A 12,290-nucleotide genomic window follows, 5' to 3' on the forward strand; every position below is an offset into this window, starting at 1 on the left:
TATAAAGAAAGTTAAATTCTGGACCCGTAAGCACCTTCTGAAAGGAGTCAAAATAGTTTTGAATCCCCAGTAAATAGTCCAGCAGACTTTAAATCAAATAAAATTTTAAGTTGATTAAGTATCCATGGATTTTTACCTCATAAAATCTCACTTATTTGAGCTATGAATACCACCGGACCCCAGAGATGGTACAAGGACTTCACATCCACATACCATCGGGGCATGCCGACAGGATGTTAACCTTGTTAGTCCAGCTGTTAGGATCCTAACAGAACACTGACCCATGGTCCAGATCCTGCCCTCCTAAGAGGCTATTCACTCTCATAGCTCAGAGATTGGCATATCACAGGTATATTAATGAAAACAAGTCTTGCTTGCATAAGAAAAACTTCAAATTCAGAATGCAGTAACATCCTATGGCTTTAGAGTACATTTAGAGTTCAAACTGTCCACATCCATTTTCTGAGGTTATTTTCAACATCATCATGTGAGGTGGCTGAGGGAGGGTCCTCATCTTCATTCAAAAAGTAGAGGATGCATAAGGTGACCATTATCTCTGGTGCCAGGTTACTGTTTTCTAATCTGTCATGCCAAATCTACCTTTTAGATTTCCTGAATCGGTAATGTTGAAAGCAAATTGGTATTAAGTGGTATTAATTTTTGGCTACACAAAAATCATAGACACACTAAGGGCAGAAATAATCATACCTAAGAAATTTAACAAATACATTTGGAATCAAATGATCCCATTTTTAAAGGACCTCTTCATTGTAACTGTTTTAGGATAGTAAATTTAAAAGTAAACTAAATAAAGTGTCCCAGGGACAGTGTGTCATAAAGATTTTGCTTTGCTTTCTTCTTGTCAATGTTGGGTTCCTACAGAGAAAGAGTGGTGGCCCTGTCAACCATAACAAACAAGAAACAGTCTTGCTTCAAGATCCTGTATGGGACATGCAGTTCTGTAAGTGCTAAGCAATTTTAGTTTTAAAACAAATCCATCCCTCAAAACTTCTCTTAATACATCTTCACTACCTCTTCGTAGTTAAGAGCACACCCTGTATCTATTTAAACATTACTTAAAATATTAAATCAAAGTTTTGTGTATGATTTAACCTGGATAATACTGCCCAGTTATAACTTCAAAAAGCTTTTTTTTTTTTCCAAGAAAAAAAAAAAAAAAGGAGTAACAAGTAGGTCAAAGGTCTACTTCAGAGAGAACAAGGACTCACATTAAAAACCAGAATCCCAGCCAACATAAGAATGCTGGAACCTGCTGAGGCCTGTCTGTACTTGCCATGTTTTAGAGCATTTTCTAGCACTTACTGGGCAAGCAGGATGCTGTTTGTCCCTCGTGTATTTTCACAGAAGTCCATTTGCTTTCCATCTCTGGCCTCTTTGCCATGGGCTATGTCCATCATCAAGCACGATCTATGTGGCAGAAGTTAGTGCAGCTCCCCGGGGAAAAGCTTTCGAAGGCCAGATGGGCTATTTAAAATCAGGATTTTTTCCCCTTCCTTAGAAGATAGATTTTAAATGACCAAGTTTTCCTTTATCCCAGTAATAGTTTTTATTTCCAAATAGAACTTTTAACACAGGTTATAAAGACTGCAAAGCCTTTACATTTACCTGTCTTGATATATTTCTATACATTTTAACTAAAAACAACTCATGAAGAAAACAATACTGGTATGGGTCACTAATTATTGCTGTGCCTAGATTTCCAGACATTTTTATCCAATGTTTAACACTTGAAATATACAAGATGCCAAAAGAAGTGAAACAAAGTATTACTTATAAAATCAATTTAAGAAAAAAAAATCTAGAACATAAAATGCCAAGAACTAAAAAACAAATATGAGAAGAGTGGCAAAGCAGCTAAGGGGCAATTTGGCACATCAGTGCAAGCTTCAAAAGCTATTCTTCAATTTCACTTTATGCCAGAAAGTGCAAATCTCAAACGCTTTATCACAGATTAATTGTTTAAGTTTAATGTATATTTTCCTAAACCCACTATCTTTTAAAGTAAAAATACATTTTCTATAGATAATAAAAAAACTTTAAAGTATAACAGCACATTTAGTTAAGCAATTTTTAGATTCTAAATGACTAATAAACTGAAATGGTTCAGGCATACATTTGAAAAGCTACAGAGAGGCAGATCAAAGGAAACAAGGGTGATGTTACCAGATCATTCCCACTTCATAATGAGGCAGGGATGCATGAGGTGTGATGGTGGTAGAGCTGTGTCTCTTCCACGTACCCTTTAACAAACCTTTGCTTGATTTATTGTCTTTCCTTACTAGTTTGAACCCCAATCTCTTTAGCAGAACAAACAACATTATATACCAAGAGGGAGTGAGAATTTGTGTTATTTTCTTCTCTACGTGAGAGCAATAAAGCCTAAAGGAAAATAAACAAAGCAGGGTTTCCAGGGCCCTCTGGGTTTAGTACATGTACATCTGTGCAGACCCTTCGATCTATCATGGCAGATCTTGACACCTTCCCTGGTGTAGGATGATGGGAGTGTCCTATACCATTATTGATATTCTAGGACAATAAAACACTCAGAAAGGCATTCTATACCACCATCGTGATGATTCTGTGATGTCTCCAACCAGCTCTATCTATGAGTATTAACACAAGGAAAGATGGCATTAAACATACAATGACAATAAATTAACTGAAATGTCTTATTTATGTTTTATATATTTTTAAGTTCAGAGGTGCATGTGCAGGTTTGTTATGTAAATTTGTGTCATGGAGGTTTGATGTACAGATTATTTCATCACCCAGGTATTAAGCCATATTAGTTATTTTTCCTGATCCCCTCTTTCTTCCCACCCTTCACTCTCTGACAGGTCCCAGTGTGTGCTATTCCCCTCCATATGTCCATACGTTCTCATTATTTAGCTCCCACTTATAGGTGAGAATATACAGTATCTGGTTTTCTGTTCCTGTGTCAGTTTGCTAAGGATAATGGCCTCCAGCTCCATCCATGTTCCTGCAAAGGACATGACCTCATTCTTTTTTTATAGTTGCATAGTTTTCCATGGTGTATATGCACCACATTTTCTTTATCCAGTTTACCACTCATGGGCATTTAGGTTGATTCCATGTCTTTGTCTTTGCTCTTGTAAATGGTGAATTAACTGAATTTTTATTATGCTACATTCCAAATCCATTTCCCCAAATGAAGAAAATCAGAGTTTTTTATGAACCTTAATTTCTAACATTCATTGTGACATAGACCTCCCCACTTCTAACAAACATTTGTATATTTTAGACATAATACTAGATACTGGAGATTAAAATATGACTAAAGATATTCATTACCTTTAATAGTCTAGAATCACTAGAACTAAGCTATTATGGAAAGCTGGGTTTTCCACAGAGCTGAGGCTTAACCAGTTAAGTAACAACTTAATTTTAATGGTTTTGTTTTGTAGGTGTGTGAAAATCTTCTGCAAGTGAACTCTACACTTTCTTACCTCAGTCAAATTGCTAAACAAAATTTTATTTTCCTCATATGATTGGGTACCACCATTATAAAGATAGTTCAATGTTTTCTGTATTAGATGGAACCATAAATCTATATTGTATGTGGAGTTAAATGGATGGTGACGATAGGTGCAGACCTTGCATTTTTAAAGATTTGATTTCAAGTTAGTTGTTTTTTACATAAAAGGAGAATAAAGGTTATTTGTGACACACTGGGGAGATATTCTGTGAAAGCAATCAGAAGCCAAAGTTGCTTCTGCTAAGCAGTTTTCTTACCTTTCATGCATGCGTGCACACACACACAAACTCACACACGACACCCAGTTTCACCCTTGTGGCCAGTGCCCTTTGATTGGTAAGCAGCAGTAAAAACATATTTTTTGTAGAACTGACCCGAGGGTCTCCAGGCACACTCTGTCCATCCACACCCACCCATTCAGCTAACTCATCTGCATCAGCTTTGTCAATGGTGTGTGAAGAAAAACCTCCTCAGACCATTCCAAAACTTCTTCCAGAAACACCAAAGCTAACACTGCGGAACAGGAAAACATCAAAAATGAATACGCAAAGATTTCACCTCCTCAGGTTGAACCCTACAATTGTTTATGAGGAAGAACACTTTGTCTTTCTCAGCTGAACTTAAGTTTCTAATTTTTTAGTGGTGCACAAAAGAAAAATTAAAGCAGGAATAGAATTTACAGTGATCTTGCGGCAAAGGTGAAAACAATTAGATTTCCCAATCACTGAGGTTTTATTTCATGGAATTTTAGTGTTAGAGCATGCATGACGAATTATTTTAAAATGGCATGTGTCAGATTCACAGAAGCCTGCTTGGCAGGACAGAAGCATTGAAAGTTGGAGCTGAAAAGGTGATTCCAGAAGGATCACTTGGAGCAAATGAGGGCACCAAGTAAGGCTGGCCCAGTTCACAAGGCTTGACAGTGGCAAAATGGCCATAAATTGCCAAATCTGCCCTTTAAAGGCTGTCCAAGTGTTAAGCACTGACAGTGCTCAGAAATGAGTTTTCTAAGAATTTTTTTTAGAGCTTCATGAGTTGGTGTTTGACTAGTTATATAACTAAGTATGTAATGCAATGGTTTAGTTCTAATGATCAAGCCTGCCCTTCAGAAAATTTAAAGACCAAGCAACTACATTTTGGCTTTTTGTAGTTTTCTTTAAAAGCCACTCCTGCAAACTCTGTAATTTAGGTGTATGTACAACCACAAGGTTTGACAGTTCTAAGTCATTCTCCGTTTTGAGTAACCATTCTTGATTAACTGTTGATATTATACAAACTAAATTACTAATTTTATGCATTCTTCAGCATTTTCAGGTTCTCATTCATTCATTCATTTTTTGGAAACAGAGTCTCACTCCGTTGCCCATGCTGGAGTGCAGTGGCACAATCTTGTCTCACTGAACCTCACGGTCCCAAGATTCTCTTACCTCAGCCTCCAGAGTAGCTGGGATTACAGGCACGTGACATTACACCTGGCTAATTTTTGTACTTTTAGTAGAGACGGGGTTTCGCCATGTTGGCCAGGCTGGTCTCAAACTCCTGACTTCGGGTGATCTGCCCACCTCAGCCTCCCAAAGTGCCACAGGTTTTTTTTTTTTTGAGACAGAGCCTCACTTTGTTGCCCAGGCTAGAGTGCAGTGGCGCGATCTCGGCTCACTGCAAGCTCTGCCTCCCAGGTTCACGCCATTCTCCTGCCTCAGCCTCCCAAGTAGCTGGTACTACAGGCGTCCACCACCACGCCTGGCTAATTTTTTGTATTTTTAGTAGAGACGAGGTTTCACCGTGTTAGGGAGGATGGTCTTGATTTCCAGACCTCGTGATCCATCTGCCTCAGTCTCCCAAAGTGCTGGGATTACAGGCATGAGCCACCGTGCCCGGCCAGGTTCTTATCTTTTTAAAGTCACTGTTCAGATTTATGTAAAGATTAAATAAGATGTCACAAGGGAAATAACTAGGTTACTCCTTGGCATATAAAAAGTAAACAATAAATGTCAATTGTTATTTTATTTTGTTGTATGGGCACCAGTGTTTTCCATCTCTACATAGCACAGCTTATCACCTTCCCATCTTCTTCCCAAATTTTCTGAACTAAACAATTTGATGCTTCAGTGACTGTTGGAGACCTCTTTCTCCACACATTCTTAGCAGTCAAAGCAGAGATGTGACTGCAGGATCTCTCATGACCAAGAAGGACTTGGTTGATGACTGACTCTCTCCCACCCCTGCAGAGCTGAGTTTATTTTTTGCCAGTGACTCTTCCTTGCTTCCTCACTCTCACTTTCCAAGACCCCATTCACCACTGTCGCCATACAGCTTTTCCTCTCTTCTGATTTTCTTCATTTTGTTTCTCCCCCACTTTTTTGGGGATCATGTACAAAAAGCTTGAACTTTGTTGATAGTAAGTTTCCTTCCATGCCAGCGTATTAATTACATCTGGTTCCTTTTTTGCTATGCTTATTTGGTTATTGGTTTCTTAAAGTTCCCTTTCATGGCTAAAATATATTGTGTTATATATGTTATTATACATATTAAAATTTTAATTATATTTCGTGTGTTGTGGGGGGAAGAGAAGCAGCATTTAGGTAATGCTACCTAATTTGGAACTACTCCAGAAAGCTGGACCATAATAATAATAATGAAAATAATAGTAACCAATCACCACTGCAATGAGAGCAGTAAAATTGACAACAATCATTTGAGTTCTTACTCTGTACCATAGGTTGGTCAGAGTGATTTACAATCTCAACGACATCTCACAACACTATTGTGGGAGATCTCACGCCCATATTCCAGATAAGGAAACAGATGTGAAGGAGTCAAGTCGCATGCTGAAGGCCCACAGAAAGCAAAGGCAGAACTGCTAACAGCCAGTCTTACTCCATACTGCTAACCAGGGAGCCAGATTTCACTATACCTTTACTCCAGTCTTTCTAAGTTTGATAGAACCAAAGAGGTGATCATCATAAATTTTATTTAATCAGCAAAACACTTAAAGGAAGCATACACATCACACTTCAGTTTTTGGGGCTACTAGAATATTTCCCCTGGGCTACTAGAATAGTTCTTCTATCATTGTAAAATTCTGATATTAAATTCGAACAGCTAAATCTCTGAATAACTAGTCATCATACCTTATATTTTAAAAGTTGAAAAGATTTCCCGGAAATAAAGCTAGGCAAAAATATCCCCCATGTTGCCAAAATATATTCTCATCCAAGATTCAAATACATTTTAATAGCTATAAGATGAAATTGATATAAGCAAAAAAAAAAAAAAAAAATCACTGCTATTCATTAAGGATTAAAAGAACTGAGGGAATTTTGAAAATAATTTTAGACGTTGTACAAATTACTATATTAAAAAACATGTATTGAAAAGACACTCAAAGGTCAACAGAATCCCACAACTAGGTGGCCAAAATCATTGAATAATGGTGAAGAAGTATTCATACTGCATTTAATATTTAAGAACTACATATTAATCACAATTAAGTACCCAAATCTGGCCATATACATTCTGTAGCTAACTATATAGCATTATCCATCATCATTTTGGCAAGTTAATTTTCAAATTAATAGTATATTATCATCTGGCTTAATATGTGGAAGTCATATTACAGGTTGCATATCCCTTATCTGAAATGCTTGGGAGCAGAAATGTTTTGGATTTTGAATTTTTTCAAATTTTGGAATATTTGCATTATATACTGGTTGAGCATTCCTAACCCAAAAATCTGAAATCCAAAATGCTCCTATAAGCATTTTCTTTGAGCATCATGTGAGTGCTCAAAAAGTTTTAAATTTTGAATCATTTTCGATTTCAGATTTTTCGATTAGGAATACTCAACCTAATAGTCTAAAACTGAATAAAATATCATTATAAAAATAGTCATGTGAAACAATGCCTCAGTCATGGGAAATGGGTCCTAATGTCCCATTGGAAAGGCCATTCAACTAAGGGATGTACAAAAACACACAAAAGGTTTTAATGCAATATCCAGTAAGCCCAGATGATAATAAATCTGTGGATAGAAAAGCAATGCCTTATTTGGTGCTATCCATGTCCTTATTTCTTTTAAAAAATAGTTTTATTTTCTTCCAAATTCATTTCCTCTTCTACTCATTCATTTCCCCCTTTTTATGCACTATACTCTAATGGCTGGTTTTGAATTGTTTCTGCTGCATAAGTTTTTTTCTGGGAGAGGAGCAAGATAAAAGTAACTCTCAAGCACATTTCTCAAACTATCTGAGGTCCAGGATCGGTTTTTTCCTCTAGTCCTCCACAGACTGATAACTGAGCAAAACACAAAGTAATGTACTTCTAAAAGAAAAAAAAAATTTCTCTAAAACAAGAGAGAGTACAAGTCTCATTTTTAAAAAAAGTATTTGATTCAATAAACATAAAACTTATTATTGACTGACTATGAAAGTTTCTAGATGCTAACTCTCAGTTTCTGTACTTAGCTTTGGGTGGACAGGTAATGGCAAGGCTGTGGACGGGCACAGGCCCAGAACCATACAATTCTGTAGCTCTGCTCTGGGCAGGGCACTTCACTTGCCTCTTTCCCACTTTTAGGATCCACTTCTCCTCAAGGAGACCTGGATACCACAGGCACCCTGGTAGACCCTGGGACCCCTCCAGCACTCTTTATTTTCCTGATATCTCCTGGAGGAATCTGCAATTGTATCATTTAGTTGGTTGCTCGTCTACTGTCTCTCTCTTTGGCAAGAATGAAAGCTCTGTGAGCAAACAGACCTTGTCTGCCTTATGATCCATTTCTTTACTAGAGCCCAGGACTGTTAAATTAATTAATAAAGTCTTTCCATCACTTTTTGTTCTTTATATTCCTTTACTCAATTGATATTCAGCATGTGTAGAACAGTTCTTTTCCAAGGCTGCATAAAAGTTTTGGAATCAGGCACATAAATAATATCCTTCTACCAATAAATGCTATCTGTTATAAAACAGTTTTTATTTTGTAATCACTGAATATGTCAAAACTTTATAGTTCAGGCCTTTTGAATCAAATGCAAAATCAAATATGAAATGGATCTTGTCCCCTAAAATTGTAGTTTGCTATACAGGAAAATAGACTCTTAAAAATGATAAATTGAAATATATATATACACATACACACACACACACACACACACATATATATATATCTCATTCTTAAGGAAACATATTAATAAAACATTTAAAAAGGCTGAGATCTTTAATGTGAAAAATAATAAAATAAAGATGACTGCCACTGAAGAGAAGAAAAAATGTTTTATGTTTTTTCTAAATGTGTATAAAACTAAATCTTGTACCTACCAAAATGACACTTTTTTCAAAGAAAGGTATTATCAAATGTGTACATTTGGACACCCAGCACTTCCTTGTGTAAATATATAGGAAATCCTTAAAGGAGCATAAAACAATTTATGTAGAAATTCTATACTTAAACTTATTCGAAGGAAATAATCAAAGGAAATAATTAAAGGAAATAATTAAGACATGCATAGCATTGCTCTAAATGTCAAATAATAGGGAATTAGTTAAATAAGACATACTTATTTAATTCCATGTAGCCATTAAAAGGATATCACAGAACAGAACTTATTGATGTGAAAAGATGATTAAAATGTACTTGTTACTAAAAACAGCAGGTTGCAATACTGTGTTATATAATAATGGGCCCATACTGTATATCTAGATAAACATAAAATGATAGTAATAAATGTATGAGACATAGACTATATTTTTGCTTCTCTGTATTTTATAATTTGTCTGCAATAAACAAATATTATTAATGCAATGGAGAATAAGATAAAATATATAAAAACAATAACTATAAAAAGAACCCCTTCAATCAAAAAGAGATAATCAGGGATTTGATTCAACTATGGCTTGGCACTATTAGGAGGCCGAATATGATTCACTGAACTGAACTGTAGTAAAGACAAGATATTAGGAAAATGTTTAAATTATGTGAGAACTATTCTCAAGCACTTTAAAGATCTATTTGCAAGATAACAAATGTGCTACTTTTAAGTAATGTCTATGCATTCTTGAGACCAGCTTTGAAGATGACAGTTGTCATTCCATTTGACTTGTACTTACATTATGTCTTGCCTATAGTTTCAAAAACAGAACCCAGGGGCTGATTCTTACAAGCATTTTCTTAAAGATTCACTGGGTGTCTGTAAATCTGATCAACTGGTCTTTGGGAGATTATTATTCAACACTTATCACATACTTTATTTCTAGAGCTATGACTGTCACTTCCCAAGCCTCACTTCATAATGAAAATAAAGAAAACAGCCCTTTGGAAAAGTTGGATGGTAATATCAAGTGAGCAAGTTTTTAGTATATACCGTATCACAACCTCCTACATGGCTGACTTTTGACTTTTTAATTTCTTTTATAACTGACAGAAGACACAAAGGCAAAAATGTCAACTTCACAAAAAACTTAGTGCTTTTTGGAAAGAATCTTAGAGATCATTCAGTCTAACCCCCTGATGTTACAAATACGGAAATTTAGGCCTAGAAAATGGAGGCGGAGCTTGCAGTGAGCTGAGATCCGGCCACTGCGCTCCAGCCTGGGCGACAGAGTGAGACTCCGTCTCAAAAAAAAAAAAAAAAAAAAGAAAAGAAAATAGGTTAGTGACGAAACAAACTAGAAGCAGGTGTCCTGCCTCTAAGCCCAATCCAGTTGCCATCCTGATTTACTACTTACATGGAACATCAGATTCCACTTTAGAAGTTAACTATCAACCTATAGGGTTAAGGAAAATAGCAATGTGTATATACAGACCTTGCATCTGGTAGCTGTATGGGGCCTGTCCAGGTTGAGGGGTACTGAAGCTTGTGCCATAGCTGAGAAATCCTGTCTGTCCAGGCGACTGAGACTGTGACAATCCACCTTCAGTCTTGATGCCTGCCCACAATGCACCTAAATCAGTTAGTGATAGCTTATCTATCTGTCCATTTTCAAAAGCTGGCAAATATACAAAAACATACACTTCCACAACCGTTTAACTACAAATGCTTCCCCAATCTTATCTCAAAAATAAAGGGTATATATGCATACAATGAAATACCATAAAGTACAACTTCAATTTTTTAAATCCAGGATTACAGATTTGAATGCCTATTCACATTATTCTCTCGTTTTACTGCACTTTAACACACATCCCTTCTATAAAATGTAACTCCTGTGATATATTTTCATACTTCATTTTGTTGTTTTAATGTAAGAGTTGAAGATCATCTCCTTCACAGTCAAGAAATAGCCATAATTAAATTTTAGCTAAATGATCCCAAAGTTGCTATATTGACTAGTGTCAAAATTAAAATCCTTTATATATATGATTTATACAATCATATATATGATAATCATATATATATGATTAATTAGATATTATACAGTCACAGTATTTTTCCCTCCTTTACTCTTTCTACTACAAAGCCGATTTCAGTACCAACTCATTTTGAAGTCCAAAGACGCAATACTGGGCACAGAGCTAAACAATATGGTGGAAAGGCTTTTCCTGAATATCTAGGTCCTATCAGAAAATAAGCACAAAGGAAGCAGAATACTAATGAGCTGAATCTTTCAAAACAGCAGTGATTTATAAACAAGTGAGGTCGACCAGCAGTTTCCTTTTGTCCCTTTTAGTGTAAAATATTTGTCTACAATTGTTTTCAATGTAGTCTAAAGTACCTTTGTTTCTATTATATAATAATATAAAAACGATGTATTTGTGGCCCCCAAATACTTCCCCAAACATCAGACTAATAACGTAATTTTGGAACTTGGAATTGGCAGCACTGAGGTATGGGGCTAAGCTCTGTCTTTAATTAATTATAATTAGAGACAGTCATGCATGTTAACAACTCTCCTTCATTTTCATAGAGGGAGGGGAGGAAAATTTCTGCCAAGGGAATTCACATTTTTAAATAATTTTGCTTTGTACTTAAAATAAATGATATCTTTAGGATCTAGAATACACAGTAGTCTTACTGTTTATTTCCATTTTAGGGGAATCTCATCAGCAGAGTGCAGCTAAGTAATTGTTTTAAGGCAGTAGGAGAATCTGACTCTTGGCTGAGAGTGCCTACTTTAATTCCTGCAGTATCTCTAAATAACTTCATAATGACCTTAACATTTAAGTCTTAACACAACCTTAACATTTAAAAAATGTGATTTTTCCCTGTAGAGGTAATCCCAAATCAATGAATAACCCATACATAGAAATGGTCCCTGGAAATACACCTGCCCCAGACAGGTGGCATGATGGCTTTAGAAAATCCCTTTCTTTCCATGTTGTCACCCCTAGGGATTTTCCACCTCTTGCTGCATTTGAGACTATACTGATGTGCTTCCAGCCTTCACCTATACCAATAAAATGCCAATAATTCATGTCTTTTTTTTTTTTTTTTTTTTTTTTGAGACAGAGTCTTGCTCTGTCACCCAGACTGGAGTGCAGTGGTGTGATCTCTGCTCACTGCAAGCTCCGCCTCCTGGGTTCACGCCATTCTTCTGCCTCAGCCTCCCGAGTAGCTGGGACTACCAGCACCCACCACTATACCCGGCCAGTTTTTTGTTTAGTAGTGATGGGGTTTCACCATGTTAGCCAGGATGGTCTCGATCTCCTGACCTTGTGATCTGCCCACCTCGGCCTCCCAAAGTCCTGGGATTACAGGTTTGAGCCACTGTGCCCAGCCTAATTCATGTATTTTGATTCTATTTTTAGCTTATTGGTTCCAGATGGGGATCTTTGTGA

At 36.4% G+C, this 12,290-nt stretch overlaps 1 protein-coding gene across 15 annotated transcripts in view; it reads right to left on the reverse strand.

Annotated features, from left to right (window-relative positions):
• EYA1 (EYA transcriptional coactivator and phosphatase 1) overlaps positions 1-12,290 on the reverse strand; it is a 335,785-nt gene that overhangs the window by 111,799 nt on the left and 211,696 nt on the right. For 9 of the 15 annotated variants that reach the window (XM_017962096.3, XM_009213194.4, XM_031669624.1 and 6 more), the window contains one exon: positions 10,319-10,456. In XM_017962096.3, coding sequence (XP_017817585.1) covers positions 10,319-10,456 — 138 coding nt within the window. The remainder of the gene's footprint in view (positions 1-10,318; positions 10,457-12,290) is intronic. The other 6 variants (XM_017962101.3, XM_031669626.1, XM_009213195.4 and 3 more) reach the window with 1 other exon arrangement.

Source organism: Papio anubis, chromosome 8 (genome assembly GCF_008728515.1).
Source record: "Papio anubis isolate 15944 chromosome 8, Panubis1.0, whole genome shotgun sequence".
In the NCBI taxonomy this organism is placed as follows: Eukaryota; Metazoa; Chordata; class Mammalia; order Primates; family Cercopithecidae; genus Papio; species Papio anubis.